The sequence below is a fragment of the Notamacropus eugenii genome, chromosome 1, assembly GCF_028372415.1.
Source record: "Notamacropus eugenii isolate mMacEug1 chromosome 1, mMacEug1.pri_v2, whole genome shotgun sequence".
Taxonomy (NCBI): domain Eukaryota; kingdom Metazoa; phylum Chordata; class Mammalia; order Diprotodontia; family Macropodidae; genus Notamacropus; species Notamacropus eugenii.
The window spans coordinates 708,625,633-708,644,699 of NC_092872.1; the positions used below are offsets into that span (position 1 = coordinate 708,625,633).

Genomic DNA, 19,067 nt, shown 5'->3' on the forward strand with positions numbered 1-19,067 from the left:
CACAGCCTGGGCCACTGGAAAGACAGAAAGACAGATGTTCAGAAGAGGGGTAAGTTTGGGGGGAAAGCGCCAAGTTCTATTTTGGATGAATTGAATTGGAGACATCTTTCGGACATCTGGTGGGCAGCTTGTGATCCAGAGCTACAGCTTGGAAGGGAGACAAAAGCCACCATTATGGAGAACAATGCAAATGATGATTGCACAAAAACAGATAGAGAAGGATGGATCAGTGTCTAAGGCTGCAGGGAGTTTAAGATGGCTGAGAAACCCATCCTATGTGGCAATTAAGAGATGGCTGTTAACTTTGAAGAACGGCAGCTTCTGGCTTTATGACTTGGAGAGCCAGATGGCACCGGGTTGAGAAGTGAATTGTGTTGTATATTTCACCAAACCAAGATATACCATTAGTTTTCTGGAGCCTCAGTATTTTTGTTTGCATCATGGAGCAGAATTCACTGTCTTGGATTGTATCCAGGAGGCTGTAATTATTCAAAGATCTAAAGGAAAGTGTTATGACGGTGGGTCCCCCCACTTCCCTACCCCTGCAGGGACCCTGAGGGCATCATTATAGCCAGGCTCTGCTGGATGTTTGTCTCTCTTTTGAGTGGATAGGTAATTGTTGTCAGTGATTCTTTAAAGCTGAAATTTGAGAAGGTAGGCATTGGACAACAGTAATAGTTTTCTGGAAAAAGGGAAAAAAAGAAATCTAATCACATTGGCATTAAAACTCCTAAAATACTTTCCAGGCTCCAGTATTTACTTAAATTGCAGCAGGTAGAGAAGAGATTTTACTAAGGGGAAAAATATTGCATATTTGTATATTATATATTTTTCCCCTTAGTAAAATCTCCTCTCCCCCCAGCCACAATTTGACTAAATACCATGAATTAAATATGGTGCAGTTGGGGAAAGCTAGTGACTGTTTCCTTTCCTCTGAGTTAGCCGTGTAGAAAGACTGAGGCCTTTGAGCAGGCAAGGTAACTAACCATACTTTTAGAACAAAAATATAGCTGTAGGCCTTCTCTGAGGGCTACTAGATGGCTGTGGATAGAGTGCCAGGAGTCAGGAAGACTCATTTTTCTTGAGTTCAAATCTGGCCTCAGACACCTTAAAAGCTGTGTGACTCTGGGCAAGTTACTGAACTTTATTTGCCTCAGTTTCCTCATCTGTCAAATGAGCTGGAGAAGGAAATGGCAAACCACTCCAGTATCTTTGCCAAGAAAACCCCAAATGGGGTCAGGAAGAGTTGGACACAATTGAAAATGACTCAACAACAACTTCTTCAAGTTCCTTGAAGAGGCTCAGTGGGAATTCCCGTGTACTTTCATGTCTCTCAAGGATGGGCTCAGCTTTTTCCCAGGTAGTGTGTATAACATGGCTCCCCGCCACCAGACAAAGGCTGCTAGATGTTTCCTTAGCTGTTAGTCTGGATATGGTCAAGTTATGGTGACCATTGCCTTCCTAATGAATCCACCCAAGAAGTAGTGTTTGTTATTCATTCAAATTGCCAGTTTGCTTGCTGTGGGTTTGGTATCCAACTGAAAGTATTTTGGATCAGATGACTTTCATAGTAGACCCAGACTCCTTTGGGGAATATTTGAACTTGAATTATAGCAGTCAGTGTATCTTTCACAGCAGAAATTGTGTGAAATGACCAGAATGTTAAAAATCATATTTTAGCTTTTGGCAGTAACTGGAAACTGTTGGTTATTGTTGCCAGAGTCCTCAAAATGGAATCCCCTTGAAAGTACGTGACTTTAAAGGCCTGAGTCAGCCTCTTAAAGAACAAAGCTAGATTTAAACGTGAAACAAACATTTTTATGGGTATGGGGCCCTAGTTTATTTTTTGAAGATGAAAGATTTTCTTTGGTACCATGAAAGAGTTAAATTAGCCCTTTGCACTTCCCACCCAGAAAGAACTATGATATAAAAACACCAATACTCTCCCCAAATTGCTGGCCTCAGCTGTTTTCTGCATTGTGTTTAATTTCAGCAGGTCTTGTCATGTAACTTATACAACAATAGCCCTGATTCTTTTGCTGACCACAGCTAAAACTTGCAACCTTTTCCCCAGATAGTTATATTTGAAGTGATAGGCTTACAGTACTCTATTAGGCAATGTATATTTTTAGAATGTCCTTAATTAAAAATTTTTTTTTGTTTCTGTACACATTGAAAACAAGGAAGCAGGTGAAAATTTACAGTATTTGACATCTTTCTGATACTGTACATCATTGATATACTTTTCTTTTTTATGATTCTTTTTCACTTCCTAGAGTGTTGCTAATGGTCTGACTCACTGAAACGCGGGGGGTGATGGGCCAGTGAAATGTTGATGCACCATTTATGGCTCATAGTGGAGTAATCAGGCATTGATTGTTGTGAGTTTGATTGAACTGCATCCAGCTGTTTGTTTTTTATTTTAATATAGCTTGAGATAAAGTCACCTCAACCTGTCTAGTTCCTGGGGCATGAAGATTTTTATCTCCATACATTTTTGCACAGTCTGTTCCATGAGAAATAAAGGCAAAGGGCATGTTTCCCATGTAGTGAGATGAAACTATCATTTTATAACAGTCCAAAAATTTAGATTTAGAATTTTATTTAATTTTTAATTTATGGGATAAACAAGGATTTTCACAACATAGTATATTACAAAAAAGATTGCACATAAAACTGTAAATCTATTATGTACAACTTGCTATTTCATTTAAATATATAATAGTTATCATGTAAATTTCTTTTTTTTTCTTTCCCTCTCCCCCTAGATTTGTTTTTAAAATGTCTTTTCCCACGTCCTGAGAGTAACATGCCACTTATAAAGAATAAGATATTTCCCTATATATTTTATGTTAAGAACATAGTTGTTTTTCAGTTGTACATTTCTAGAAAAGGCAAAAGGACTAATTTGCTTCTCTATCCTGATTTTGTTCGTAGTCAAGTTCATCCGGGAAGTGACCCCGTATATCAAGAAGCCATCACTGGTATCCGATCTGCCCTGGGAAGGGGTCACCCCCCAGTCACCGAGCTTTAGTGGCAGCGAGGACTCTGGCTCCCCCAAACACCAACATGGCACCAAGGATAGGAAGGTCATCCCTCTCAAAATGTGTTTTGCTACTAGGAACCTGAGTATGCCAGATCTGGAGAACAGGTGAGAGGGATATAATGGGTGAACAGAACAGAATATTGGTGACTTTGTAAAACTGGGAGGCAAGAGGGGGACTAAGCTGCCGATATGTTCCTGTTGAATGGGTTATCCTTCGTAGAAGAGGGGTCTAAACTCCCATATTTGTTCTTCTTACTTATATATTTTATATTCTTCTTAGAAGGTAAAAAGTCTTTATATGATTGCGGCCAGGGAATAGGAGACCTGAGTCTGGGTCCTGGCCATGCCATAATCATATGTACAGGGTGGTAGCATCCCCATGGACATGATGGGCTATGGGCCCTGGAAACCCCTTCACCTCCCTTGAACTTTCCCACATGGCCAAGTCTCTGGCATTCTCCTTTTAACTGGCAAATAATCCTTTTAGCTGCTCTTTCATTGTGACCCTCATTGTCTATACCTGGCCCCACCTTCTCCTTAATAACATCTAGACCCCTTGTCTGTTCACCCCAAACTACTTGGCCACTCCTAGATCACATCCAGATCTTTCTACGATCTTCTGTAAAAAAGGTCCATTTTGCGTCCATTAAAGTACTCAGATTCAGTCTGGTCTGCTTGTTAATACCAGAGTCACAAATGCTCAGATTCTTAAAATCTGGCCAACAATGTGAATTCTTAAAATCTTACCCAGCCCATGGTGTTTTCATAAACCTTATCTCTGTCTGAAAGAAGTCTTGGGTCAAATTTGAGGCAGGACCTATGTTGTTTGTCCTTGAATTTTGGGATTCCCAATACCCCTAGACCTCAACATACTTGCATAAATCATTTTGTTTCTCTGGACCAAGTATCCTCACCTGTAAAGTGAAGATGCTGAACTAGGTGATCTCTAGGATTTCTTCCAGGACATTCTGTGATTCTGATTTTTTCCTCCAGTTAGAGGCAGCTTGAATGTCATCTGTTGCCCATCTCATCTCCATGCTCATCCTCTGTTCTAACGTCTTTCATCTCTTCTGTTGCTAACATTGTCCTCCTTAGACTTGTATAATTTACACCAGTATAATGACCTTATTTATTGTTGAGTCATGTCTGACTCTGCATGACCCCATTTGGGGTTTTCTTGGCAAAGATAGTTTGTCGTTTCCTTTTCTAGCTCATTTTATCGAGGTTTAGGGGTGTTCCACCCCCAAAATTCCAAAATGTAGGGTCCTGCCTGAATGAATTCAACTCAAATCTTTTTTCCACCAAAGAAAAACAAAGTTTATTAAAGATCCACCATATTGACCAGACTCTTAAAAAATATCACCATTAGCTAGATTCTTAAGGTATTTGAGCATTTGTATCACTAATGCTAGAAGGCCAGATTGAATGTGAGCTAGATTGAATCTGAGCATTTTCGTGGAGTCAAGGTGGATCTTATACACAGAAAGATTGTGAGAGGAATCTAGGCTTGGCCAAGGGTTTAGGGAGGTTCTTGATGGGAATGGTCAGTAGCTGAGGTGACTAGAGGTCAGACACTCGGAAGGAAGAAAATGGGATCAAGGGTGGGAAGTAGCAGGAGGCAATCTGAAGGTAACAGACAATGGAGGGTTAGGCTAGGTTAAGGGTAACAGATTTGGGCATGAAAACCAAATTAAGTGGGAAGATTCAAGGAGAGTTCAAGGTGAGATTTTCCAGGGCCAATGGACAATTGGGACTCATTCTTTTGGGGTAAAAGGTGAAGGTCTCAGTTTGGACCTGTACCTCATCATTTCCCCCTCAAAGAGATGGAACCCAAATTCTTTTGGGGGTAAGGGATGAAGATCTCAGCTTTGGCCTGTACCACATCAATTTTACAGATGAGGAAACTGAGGTGAACAGGATTAAGTGACTTGCTCAGGGTCACACGGCTAGTAAGTGAGACCAGATTTGAACTCTGGTCTCCCTGATTCCAGGCCTGACGCTCTATCCACTGTGCCATCTAGCTGTCCAATGACCTTATTTACTATGATGTTTTATACTTATCCATGTATGAGTATCTTAGCCTTTAATTTAAAAACATCATTCTGAGAAGAGGTCCATAGGGTTCATCAGATTGTTGAAGTTGTCCATGACCTTAAAAAGGTGAAGAACTCTTGGTCTAAGAGGTAGAAATTCAGTTATGACTTTGTACCCTAGGGCAAGTGTGGTAGGAGTAATATGTTATTATTAGTGGTAATGATGGGGTGATGGGACCTGAACCCTTAAAGGGAAAAGACCATGGCTTTGAAAGCAACCCAGTCCCTGAATTTTCCCATACATTTCAATAGTTTAGATCACTTGAAGCCTCTGCGCAAGTCATCTGGCCCACCCCAGCCCACCTTGATTACTTAATTAGTTTGACACTCCTTAATCCCAAATAGACCTTTTTTCTGTTACCTCCAGACCACCCTAGGCTACTTGCCACTTCTTAATCTCATCCAGATTTTCTCACAGTCTTTTTCTGAATAAAAGTACCAATCTTACCCTCGTTAAATTGTGCAAATTCACTAGGAATCTTACCCTCTTCTGTTGGAGTCACAAATACTACAGATTTATTAGAAATCTTGCCTGTCCAATTGGTGTTATAATAAAACCTCACTACCCTGACTGATAGAAGGCTTGAGTGATCAAATTCTTTCAAGACAGACCCACCCTGTACCCTTGTATTTCAGGTATTCCCAGTGTTGAGGTTAGGGAACCATATGTTGAAGTTTGGGGTACTTGGGACCCCAAAATACCAACACCCCAGGCCCTGCTCAAATGAATTTGACTCAAGCCTTCTTTGAGCCAAAGAGAAAAACAAAGTTTATTAAAGATTTGTCATATTGGATTAACTCTTGAATCTAAGCATTTGTGATGCTTGTATTGATAAGTGGGCCAGATTGAATCTGAGTGCCTTCATGGATACAAGGAGGATCTTATATACAGAAAGTCTGGGAAAGATCTAGGGGATGGTCTAGTAGTCTGGGTGATGAGAGGAAGGGTTTAGGTCTTGAGCAGGAATCTAAGAAGGATCTTGATGGGACTAGGGTGACTAGAGGTCAGAACCAAGAGAGGAGGATTTTGATGGCATCAAGGGTGGGAAATATCTGGGGACACTGAGAGGTAACAGACAGTGGAGGGCTAGGCTAGTTTAGGGGGAACAGATTTGGGCATAGATATTTTGGTAGGGTCTAGGATGGGAAGCAGCCAGAGACGTTTGGACCGCGTGATAATGAAAGGCTTATGGCCTCAGGCAAACGTTAGATCATGTGGGAATACTCCAGGAGAGTTCAGAGGGGTTCCCAGAGCTGCTGCCGCATCACCAGCGCCCTAACCCTCAACAATAGTAATCATATCTAGCGTTTATGTAATGCTTTAAGGTTCGTGAAACACTTTACGTAGATTATCTCAGGATTTTTACAACAATCCTGTCAGGCTGGTTGAGGTTAAGTGACAGTCTCACAGTTACGCAGCTAGTAAGTGTCTAAAGCAAGATTCAAATTCCAGTATTGCTGAATCCAAGCCCAGTACTGTGTCCACTTTGCCAACTAGCTGCCTAGTTTTCCCTTAAAAGGTATTGCGATGTTCCTAGAGACTTGGTTGGCCCAGGGGACTGAGGGCTCAGACTGAGTACAATAAGTACGAGGCAGGTGCGGGGGGGGGGGGGGGGGGGGGGGGGGGGGTCAGAGGTTCAGGTGATAGATGGTGATGGGTAAGGTAGACCAGAGAGTTTCCCTCACCTGCATCTATTCGAGGTATCCTCCTTGCTTCGCGTACTTGAATAGCCTTCTCCTGCTACGGCCAAAAAATCTCTTTTGTTTTATTGTAGAATGGCCAACAAGTGTTTGTCACATTTTGTTCCAATATGGTGCCCCTAGTAAGGGTGTGTCAGAATCAGGCACAGCCCAGAATAATTGGTGTACTCTTGTGGAATTGGAACACCATTGGCTTATTGAAGTAGGAGCTGGGAGGTGCCAATGAAAGTGAGCTTTGAGCTTTGGTGGCAGTTTTGGCTCTTGGTAAAGCCCCTCCCTGATCCTGGGGTCTGAAAACAGTAAACTGTCAGAGTCCATTCAGCAAGAAGAGGATAGTAATATGGAGTATGCTCCTTGTCCCTAAGAGGATTCCTTAAAGAAAATTCCTGGAAACTGTGTCTTAGGCCTTCCAACTTTTTTTTGGGTCTTCTAGTCTCTGGTAATTTGGATTTTCAGAGTTTGGACAAGAAGATCCTTTCTGAGCCCAGTTTACCTTCAAAGCAGCCTAAAGGGACTGAATTTCTTAGGGTAGAGAAAGAAATGAAATGTTCCCTTCTTTTGAAAAGGACAAATTCCAGAGGAATTAACTAGCCCACCCCCCAGTTTAGAATGGATGCTTTTATGTTGCTAATAGTATCACTATTTGACTCTGGTTAAGCCTCCTAAAATGAAAATTCCCTTCCCAAGACTCGATTCAAATGGACTGTGGGAAATGACTGCAGCTCCACCAGTCCATAATTGTCTGTGGACCTGGGGAGATTTCTTGGAATTTTAGGATTGCCTAACAGCTGTGCTGAAGAAGCTGTTGGAGTTCTGGTTTTTTTTGTTTGTTTGTTTTGTTTTGTTTTCTGATTTGGAACTTGAGAGACCAATCGCAACCTTGCCACAAGGATTTTGCCATTATTCTTTGGTGCAGGTCACTGGGGAAGACACATGGAAGGACAACACTAAATTCTCAGGAGCCTGGAGAGGATAGGAACAAGTGGAGCAAACATATCCCCATTTAATTAGCGAGGATTGGCAGGGATGTGCTATCGGTATAATTCTCTCTGTCTTTCCCTCAGCTTTCTCTGGCTCAGTTTCTCTTTTCTCTTGTCTGTCTCTTTTTTTCCTCTTTTTCCTCTGTTTCCTCTCTCTCAGGCCTCAGGAGCATTTGCCCAACACCAGCAGAAAACCATTTTACTTGCTCCTGGAAAGAGAATGCAGATACTGCTTCAGGAAGTCTCTGGCTTGGTTGGGGTGTGTCTTTCTCCCTTCACATAGTGCAGAGTCAGGTCCCAGCAGCAGCACCGGCAGCATTCCTGCAGGTCCCTGGAGGTCTGTGGTAACCCAGGCCTGCTGCAGTAATGGTAACCAAAGAGCCTAGGACTATAGCCACCCTCTGTCCCAGCTCAGGCCCCAGGAGTTCCAGGGGTCCTGCCCTGCCACAGAGGGTAGCAGTTGGCCCTGGCCAGAGTTGGCACAGATATGGACCCTGTGGATCCTAGCTGGGGGCAGTGGGCAGAGGCATGGACTTTAGTGGCAAAAGAGTGAGATCCAGGTAGCTCCCATTTATTATTGTAATGTAAAATAATTAGCTAGTGTAGTACCTAGTGATCATGATATAGCTCCTATGCAGGGAGGGCTTGAAGGACCAAGGTGTGGCACTGTTGGGAGGTGGCTTGCTCCTTGGCAACAAGAGGGATGTGGAAGCCTCTCCAGAAGAAGGAGTGCTGTCCCTCAGAGTCCTCCTTTTGGTTTCTACCCTCCGTCCTGCCCTGGGGCTCCCAGGGAAGGGGAGGTCCTGGCTGGCAGCAGGGAACACTGAGTGCGTGGTGATACAGGGCATTTCTCCTTGATATAGAATTAGGGTCAGTGACTCTGCAAGAAATGTCATCATCTTTGCTCTAGTCCTGATGCTGTTTCTGCTGGGATTCCCCACCACGTGGACTTGATATAACCCCGAGACGCTCCTTCCTGGTGTTCTACCAGATTCAGTCAGTTAGTTGTTAACAGGAATTTACTGAACCATCTCTAACCTGAGAATGATGAAACAGCGGGCCAGAGGCAAAGTAACCAGGTAGCTGTTTAATCAATTAGTTTCATTATGAGGTAAATATTTGCAAATCAGGAATTCTCCAGATCAGAATTCCACGTGACTGAATTGAAAACAGATTACACACAAATCACCAAGGGGAGAGGAGGCAGAGGATCACAAGCAGCCATCCCCAGGACAAACCCACCAGTAGAAGACAATAGGACAGCTCTGGAGTCCTGTGGGGCCTGTGCTTGGTGGGTCTTTGATCTGCTTAGCTTCAGCCACACCTGCAGAAGGATCCAGTGTTTTGTGAGCCTTGTGAAAGTTTGATAGATCAGTTCAAGCTGCTTTGGAGTATGACTCATGCTGGAAAAGGCAACTGAAAAATCCAATCTATTAGTATATACGTTATGCATATTATATCAATTATTATAAAAATCAGAATTCCCTCCACACAGTAAACATCTGCTGTGTGTCAGGTACCACAGAGAGAAAGAAAGGCCCAGGACAGCTCCTGCCTGCAGGAAGAAGGCAGCAGAAGGAAATTGTGAAAAGGGGGGAGGGAAGGACACCATGCAGAAATCTGGAAGGGGGCAGGCCATCAGAAAGGACCTCTTCAATGATTGTTCATTTTGTTTTGCCTTTTTTCTGTTTTAGTTTTTTCTTCTGTCTGTATTAGGAATCTTGAATACCTGAGGTCAGGATATACTAGCAATAGCACTGGAAGGTCCTCCAAAAGACCATGTGTTTAGTCATTTTTAGTCGTGTCCCCATTTGGGGTTTTCTTGGCAGAGATAATGGAGGGGTTTGCCATTTCCTTCTCCAGCTCATTTTAACATGTGAAGAAACTGAGGCAAGCACTGTTAAATGACTTGCCCAAGGTCACATTGCTATTAAGTGTCTGAGGCTGGATTTGAACTTGGCAAGATGAGCCTTCCTGACTCCAGGCCTGGTGCCCTACAGACACTAGGCCGACACCTAGCTGCCCCCTGGAAGATCAGCTTGTGGTAGTTGTAGTACTGGAGCCCCTCCCCCATGCAGGTTGGGCAGAGTTGTCCTTAAAAGGTACGAGACATTCTTGAAGATATGCTTAGCTCAGGAGATTGAGGGCTTAGGCTACTGCTGTGACCTCCCCCTTGACTGAGTGCAGGGTAGCCACTAGGACCTGGGGCTGGGGAGGCTGAACCTTTGAAGCTTGTCTTGGCAGATCATGACACGTGTCCTCCCGCCAAGGCCAGGTAGACCACTAGAGGACACGGTGGACAACATACTAGACCTGAGTTTAAATTTGACTTTACTCCTGATCAGGTTAGGAAACTTGCCCTCTGCTTCTGTTTCATCTTATGTAAAATGGGGATCATTAGAGGTTAAATTGAGACAATGTTTGTAAAGCATTTGCAAACCTTAGAAGTGCTATATAAATGCTGTGCGTTATCATCTCCCTTTGTTAACTGCCGAATAATCCACCACTCCTCATTTGTTCCAATATTGAAACTAATGGGTCTGAGTCAGGTCTGGCCCAGAATGTGTAATGCAAGATAGTCCTATATTTTCTCTGTCCACTTACTTTTCCCTCTGTAAAATGTAATAACATTATTCATTTTCCAGTCCAACAAGCATTTATTAGCATGTACTTTGTGCCAGACATTGCCCTTCACTGGAGATATAAAGTAAAAAAAAAAAGCAATAGTTCCTGTCCTCAAGGAGCTTGTAATTTACTGGGAAGATAGAGCATGTAAACAGTGAAATCTCGACAAGATCTTTAGAACAAGAGGAGGCAGCAAGTGCAGAGAACTAAAGGCATCAGGAGAAGGTTCCAGTTGGGAGAGGGGAGCACATCCCTCGGAGGAAGTAGAAAGGAGACAGGATGTGGTTAGACGGAACCCGGGAGCAAGGAGGCTGCAGCCACACAGGGAAGGGCAACTGTGAGCCACTGAAGTTTCTTGAGTTGAGAGAGAGACATCATGATTAGGCTTGTGCTTTAAGACAAACTGAAAATCTTCAGATTCACATTGAGCGCTTGGGGAGAAAGTCCTCACTCTATGGTTCAGAGCTGTCCCCATGCCAGCTTCTGTGAATATAAGCCCCGTCCCATTTCAGGTGTGAGCTGGTTTGGGGCTTCTACTCTTCCGCAGACACTGCAGCTTAAACCTCAGATGTTTCTAAAACAGGAAAAAAAAAGACCTGATTGTAAGTGCAGCTGCTAAAGGTAAAGCCTTGGGGAGCAAACCAGTTCAAGTAGGAACAGTTAAAAGAGTCAGATTTTAGCAGGTCATCTGTCATCAGCACATTCATTACTGTCAGTTCTGTATAATTAGCAATATTACTGCTTAGAAATTTGATCCCTTACAATCCTGGACAGGAGATATCCTTAGATGGTCGTGGATCCTAACCATGAAGATGATAACAGTATAGTGGGTGACTTTTTATAGTGAGTTGCAAAGTACTTCACATAATTTTTTTTGAACCTTACAATATCCCTGGGAGGGAGATAGATCATATTAAACCTATTTTGCCGACGAAGAATCCAAGGTTTCCGTTGTGACTTGCTTATGCCAAAAGTGGGTCTTTCCTGATTCCAAATCTAGAGGTTTTTTCCATGGTGTAGTTTTCATGAGTCTTTCCTGTTAGATCAGCCATGCTCCAGTTCTGTCTGCCCACTGTCCACTCTGCCATGATCAACATTAAAACGGAAGCAACTGAATCTCTTTATTGTTTGTGCTGTTCAGACATGTTCAACCCTTTGGGGGTCCTGTATGCCATAGCATGTCAGAACTGGCCATGGAGTTTTCTTGGCAAAGATACTGGAGTGTTTTGCCATTTTCTTCTCTAGCTCATCATACAGATGAGGAAACCGAGGCAGAAGGGGTTAAGTGAGTTGCCCAGGGTTATACAGTTAGGAAGTGTCCAAGGTCAAATCTGTACTCACGTCTTCCCAGAGCACTACCTACTGTGCCACCTAGCTGCCCTCTGTTTATCTATGGGCATGAGCTCTTACACTATTTAGGGACCTCAGCGGTTCCCAGGCCCAGGATAGTCTTCCTGAGAGGTCACACCCAGAGGGCCCCTGCTTGGAGACTCCAGGGGCAGACCTTCCCTCTCCAAGCTGCAACCTTCAGAGAGTTCTCATTCTTAGGAAGTTTTTCTTCCTATGGAGCCTAAATCTAGCCCTACTCATTCTCCCCAGTTGTGCCTGCTGGGCGAAAGTGTAAGTCTGCTTAATCCCTCTTAGACCAAGGCACCCTTAAAATTCTTGAAGAGGATGAGTCATGCTCCAAGTCTTTTCCTCTCCAGGCTAAATATCACTTTTCCATTTGATTAGTCATCTTGTGACTTGCTCTCCTGGCCTTTCATCCACACCATCCCCCCTCAGCTGCTGCTGCTTTCCCTTCCTAATTGCCTTATTTTTAAAGGGATACTTTGGATCTGCCCTGCCAGTGCTGATGTGGATGGGAGCTTCCCCAAAGCAGAGATGGCCTCATTGGGCCAAGCCCAGTGCCACTGAGCCTGATCTTCCACTCTGGGCATGCAATGGTGCCTGGTTCCCTCTTTGAGCTTTGAGGTCCACATGCCCCAGGTCTTTTTTCACAAGAACTGTTATCTGTCCATGCTTCTTCCTACCTCCATTTATATTGTGATCTACTTTTATTTACCCCAAATGTCACATTTGGGATTAGGTTTTTTTTTTAAGTTTCCTTTATTCTTTCTTCCATGGTTCTACTTTCTAGATCTCAAACACATTGTTAGGCAGTAGGGCAAATGAGGGGTTCCTTTCAGTTTTCTCTGATCCCCACTCTAATTTCAGTTTTCAAGACTGCTCTAATGGGCCTCTGAGCCACTTGTAACAAGGGTTTCCCGGTAGGAAGTTAGGAAACTAACTTCAATGTTGAGAGATTCGTGTAAAAGACAATGGAACCCCATTTTTTTTTGCCAGTGACTATTGTAGGCAATGTATATTTATTTAGCATTCTGTATAGTTCAGAAGGAACATGTTGTTCTCATGCAGCTGCCTTTTGGAAATGCAGCTCTGTTTTCTTTGGGCGTGTACAGGATGCCTCAATAATCTTCCCCCTGGATACTTTCCATACAAAAGATAATTTGGGCTTTGAGCCACAGATAAACTAGGGTGGAAGTGTTAACTTCCCAGTCTAGCCACCGGACTCAGCATTTGTCTTTAATCGATTAAATAAATGCTGTAGAAGCATCTGGGAGACCAAAGAAAATCCAGGACCCCAGAGCAACTAAACTTAGGGGGCCCGTGCTATGGGGTGCCGAAGCACAGCTTGATCCATCTGATCAAAGCGTAATGGTAATTCATAGAAATTCCCAGTGGTCTGGCCCAAAGCCAACACCGCTCCTGCTGTGGCTGTCTTCCACGCTTTCTTTCTCTTGCCTTCCTATGGCTTCAGCAATGATTGGCAGACTGCCATAGTGTATTTATTAGCGGGGTTTTCATTGGAACTGTGCTTTTAAAACAGTGGTAGGCTATTAAAAAAAAGAGAATTTGCTGTAATTCTCCAATCAAATTAGAGCTGCATTCTAGAAGGAAGGATCTCCTGGGTCCTCGGGTCAGTCTGGAGATGACTGATTGAGCTCTGGAAGGAGCCTTGGTAATTTATGTAATTCCATTTTCTAACTCGGGATCCTTTTCATTTAAACTTTTTAAAATGTTAATTGGGGACCTGCCTAGAGAAACTGTTTCCATTCCGTGTCAGCCCTCAGTCCACACACTTCTGAACTGTTTGACCAGACATTTCATCAAGCCGCTTTTTCACCATTCTTCAGGTTGATGACTGAGATTCCTAAGGTTTAGGGATCTAGAATTTGTCATTTCAAAAGAAACACATTCTATTCAAAGTTATATTGATACCTCATTTTACACCCCAGTTGTTTCCCATAGGGGCAGCTAGGTGTTGCAGTGGATAAAACATTGGGAGGACCTGAGTTCAACTGTGACCTCAGACATTTCCTAGCTGTGTGACTCTAAGTCAAGTCGCTTCACCCTGTTTGCCCCGTCTGCAAAATGAGCTGGAGAAGGAAATGGTAACCACTCTAGTATCTGCCAAGAAAACCCCCAGTGGAGTCATGAGTAACAGCAACATTTTCCAGTATGCCACCTCCTCCCCCCACCTTGTTGTCTCATGGTCTTGTCCCCATTCTGCTCCCTTAGTGCCCCACCTTACCGAGAGGGGTAGACGTGTTTCAGCAACTGTTCATCACTGTAGCCAGTCAGAGTTCAGATACCTTTAAATTCTGTTTTTCTTTACATCATTATAGTTACTGCATAGGAAGCAGCTGGGTGGCTCAGTGGACAGAATGCTGTGCCTGGAGTCAGGAAGACTTAAATTCAAATCTGGCCTCAGGCATTAGTAGTTGTGTGACCCTGGGCAAGTCTCTTAACCTCTGTTTACCTTAATCCACTGGAGAAGAAAATGGCAGCATCTGTGCCAAGAAAACCCCATGGACAGCACTGGTGTGATGTGGTCCACAGGGTCATGGAGAGTCAGATACAACTGCATGATTGAACAAAGCTCTTGCTTATATTTTTCGCATGGTTTTGCTTACTTCACTCAGCTATAACCTTTTCAATAACTTTGTTATATCTGAAAGTAAGGATAAACTGATGCCTATATTTAGTGCTAAGTAGGTCAGTGGGAGGGGTGAAGGAAATTTCGTATCATAAGTTTGTACCTGAATTTTGAGCATTTGTGTGCAGGATGTCAAGCTAGTTACCCAATGCCAAACCAATCAAGTGGAAATAAATCATCCTCCAAAAGATGTAGGAGCTTGGATTTCTGGATCAAGGTCAGGACTGTATATCTTAACTATGACTCAGCTGTACTAAATGCCCAAGGAGAGGTGGAACTTGTCAGATCATTTTTTTATAGAAATATTATATGTGTGAAACATGTATTCTTGATATTCCTGAAGAATGTAGGAAATGATTGACTTTCCATTGGCAGTCATGAGAAATTGTTTTTATAGTTACTGAGGAAAGTAGGAGAGCTTTTCAAGGGCAACTTCAGGTCACTGAATCTTAAAATAAGTTTGCCTTCTCTAGTTTGATGAGCAAAGGACTAGGTGTTTTGGGAAACGTGCACGTTTGTTAGCTCACCAACCATGAGCTCAGGCTTCTTACTCTTAAAAGGGAGCATCTCAGCATTTTGTTGGTGGTGTAATTGACTTGTGTTTTTTTAATATAAATTTTATTAGTTCTTTACATAAATTATACACCTTTCCTCCAAAGAGTATAAGCAAGTTTTAACAAAAAAAAATTTCTTGAAGATGATATCAGCAATAGCAGTAATAGAAGAAGCATTAGTGTTAAAAACAATAACACAAAAACAAGGATAATGAAGAGTGTAACGTAAATCCAAATGGCAATAAGCTAAAGGTTATAGTTTGAAATTTAAATCAGTATTAAGTTTCTTAAACCAATAAAGTTTTCATTCATACTTTTTTTTGTGTGTGCTTTTTGGAGTGGGGAAGGCAACGCAATTTGGATTAGGTGCCTTGCCTAAGCGTCAGGCTTCTGAGGTCGGATTTGAACTCAGGTCTTCCTCACTTACAAAGCCAGTGCTCTGTTCACTGTGCCACCTAGGTGCCCCCTCCATACTTTTAAAGCCAGACACACACACCATCTCCCAAAGAAATGTTCTCTGATCCCTCCATTTTCTGACTGCCCTTCCATCCCAAAATTGTATCGTCCTTTAATCATCAAGTTGGCAAGTATTAATCATATACTTCCTGAGTGCCAGGCACTGTGCTGGAAGTGGAAAGGAAGGAAGCAATAATCTCTGTCCTCGAAGACGTCGCCCTTTATGGGGGAGAACACAAATAAACAACTATGTGCAAGCAGGATAAATTACAGATGATCTCAGAGGAAAGGCATTATTGTTAAGGGGGATCAGGAAAGGCTTCTTGGAAAAGGTAGGATTTTAATTGAGACTTAAAGGAAGCAGGTGAAGGCAAGGTGGTGGGGATGAGGAGGGAGAAAGATCCAGGTTTAGGGAACAGCCCATGGAAGTGCATGGAGTCAGAAAATGGAGGGTATGTTCCAGGAGCCTCAGGGAGGCTAGCTGTATTGGGGTACAAACCCTGCTATGCAGAAACTTGTTTCCTCCCCAAGCCTTAGTTGCTCTTACAATAACAATAACTCAGTTTTATAGAGTGCTTTGAAGCTTTGCAAAGCTGCTAATCTGAATGGATAGAGTAAGTTTTTCCTACCAGGAGTATCTGTATTATCTAAATCCTGGAACCCAACAAAACCAAAGTTTGTAAGGTACTGTCCTCATCATCCTGAGGGCAGACAGTGCAAGGATTCCTTATTGCTATTTTACAGATCAAGAAATGGAGCAGTGTTCCTGCTCCTGCTCATCTAGGTTTTCTGTATCAGGGCCAATAATCCACCCTTGATCTTCATACTCCAAGTCACATGTTCCTTTTACTGTGCTACTATACTATACTCTTACTCTCTTTCATATATATATATGTATAATGTATGTATATGTATATATGTATATACACACATACATGCATGCATACACACGTGTGTGTATAAATAATCTGCTCTCCTACCCTGTTTCTCTACCATCTGAGTCATGCTTACTTTGCTTTATATTGATAGATTTTGCCCTTCCCCACAACTACCATTCTAGTTAGTATCTTTCCATAAAAATAAAACAATTCAGCAAAGTCATCAAATAAAGTAATTCTGACAAACTGGGCATGTTGCTCTCATCTCTTAGAGTGCACCATTTGTAAACAGAATGGATGTGTGCTTTAGCCTCAATAACATAGAACTAACACTGACCATTGTATTTGTATTTTTGCCTCCTAGTTAAGTTCATTGACATTATTGTAGTCAAATATATTGTTCTATTATTACCTCTGTTTTTGTTTACCAATAGGTCTTATGAGTCTTCCTGTGTTTCTCTGATTTCTTCATACTTATCATTTCCTACAACAACATTTCCCTTCCATTTAAATATAACAATTCGTTCAGCCATTCTCCTATCTTTTGGCACATCATTTTTTTCCACCATCTTGCTATTACAAATAGTGCTGCTGTATTTTGGTACCTGTAGGACCTTTTTTTTTTTTTTTTTTTTGACACTGACCTCCTTGAAGTATTAACCCAGTATTGGGACTGCTCAGTTATAGGGTATAAACAGTCAGAAACTCTTCTTACATAATTTCAAGTATATTTCTAGAACTGTTATTTGTGCCAATTCACAGCTCTACCAACAATGAATTCATGTGCCTGACTTCCCACAGCTCCTCCAACATGGGCTTTTTCTATCTCTTGTCATCATTGCCAGTTTGACAGGTGTGAAGTGAAATTTCAAAGTTGTTTAAATTTGCATTTCTCTAGTGATTTTGAAGATTTTATCATATGCTTATTGATAATTTGCACTTCTTTGAAAACTTGGTTCTTGTGTATCCTCTCAGACTCCGTTGATATGCTGGCTTTTTTACTGAAGAACAGCTGCTTGTTTTCACCTCTTTATTCTTTGTGGTAAGATGATGATGCCCAGGCATCTCTTGTCCATGACATATACTCATATAAAGGGTTGAATATTTCTCCAGTTATTTAGATTTTCATTTATTTCCACAAATATTGTTCTGTAGTTGTATTGCCACATTATTCCTTTGTGTGTTTTAATAACCCACTTCACAGATATCTTATACATTTTGCAGTTATTTTAAATGGAATTTTTCTATCTGTTCCCCTTGGCTTTTATTGTTAATATTCAGAAATTTTATTGGATTTATTTGTTTACTCTTACCTTGAAGAAGATATTGCCTCAACTAACTAGTTTTTGTTGGTGGTGATTCTTTAGGGTTTTCTAAGTAAATCATCATATTACCTGCAAACAGGGAAAATTTTGTCTCCTGTTTGTGAATCCTTTTTTTCCTAATTTTCTTTTCAATATAGCTAGCATCTCACATACTTAAGTCAAATAGTGGAGACAGTGAATATCTTTGTTTGATCTCAACAAGAAAACTTACAGTATTTCTTCCTTACCAATAATGGTCACTCTTGGTTTTAGGTCAATGCTTTTGATCCTGTTAAGGAAAAGTTCTTCCATTTTTATACTTTTTAGCATTTTTAACACAAAGCTGTTCTGTATTTTGTCAGATGCTTTTTCTTCATTTGCTAATTATGGCTTTTATTGATTTGGCTATTGATGTATTGAGTTATGCTAACTTTATTCCAAATGTTGAATTATATTTGTATCCCTGCTATAAATCCAAGTGGGTCATAATGAATAATTTTTTTGGTTATGCTGTGGTATTTTTTTTAAAATGTCTTTCAAAAGTTTTACATCAATATTCATTAGTGATGTTGAGGATGGTTCTCTTTGACTTAGATCCTTCCATGGGTTTGGTGTAAGGACCAAAGGAGTTTGAGATAGAACGCCATCTCATCTAATATCAATAGTTACAGCACTGTTCACATTTGTATAGCACCTACTACATGCCAGGCTCTATACGGAGTGCTTTTATTATCCCCATTTTACAGTTGAGGAAACTGAGGCAGACAGAGGAACACATCCCTAGGGTCACATATCTAGTAAATGTCTGAAGTGGAATTGTAACTCAGATCTTCTGGATTCCAGGCCCAGCGTTGTATCCACTGCTTAACCTAGCTGCCATCTTGTACTTATGAAGGTGATTTTTTTTTTTTAACTCATAAGTATAAAACTTTACTTTTCTCCTTGTTAAATTTGCACTAATTTGCTTTAGGCCAAGAATGCAGATTTCTTCTCAGATAAGATGAATAGATTCTGAGGAAGGACTTGAGAAGCTTTCCAAGGAATTGGGTTCTCTGTAGAAGCTTTTGGACCCATTTTTGCAGCTCTATAACTTTCTCAGCTGGTTTGGATAGTAGAGTCAAATGCTCCTAAGATGGGCCTTCCATTTAGTGTCTGCATTGTATTTAGCCCTTCCCTAGGCTTCGTGGCTAGATTAAATTCAATGCAGCAGATGTTTATGGAGTACCTACTATGTGCTTCATTGTCCTAGGTGCTGGGCATCCCAAAAACATCCCAAGAGCTCAGGTATAATATATAACACAAGGAGGAGGAAGGACAGTGCACCAACAACAAGTGGAACGAGAGAAAGCTTCACAGAGTAGGGAGCATCAGAGATGGTCCTTGAAGAACACTGAAAGGCAAAAATAAGGAGGGATTGATTGGAGGAGGGC

The 19,067-nt window shown here is 41.8% G+C and overlaps 1 protein-coding gene across 1 annotated transcript in view; it reads left to right on the forward strand.

Annotated features, from left to right (window-relative positions):
- SNTB2 (syntrophin beta 2) overlaps positions 1–19,067 on the forward strand; it is a 116,211-nt gene that overhangs the window by 55,721 nt on the left and 41,423 nt on the right. Inside the window, exon 2 of the mRNA XM_072636435.1 lies at positions 2,938–3,151. Within this exon, the coding sequence (XP_072492536.1) occupies positions 2,938–3,151 (214 nt within the window). The remainder of the gene's footprint in view (positions 1–2,937; positions 3,152–19,067) is intronic.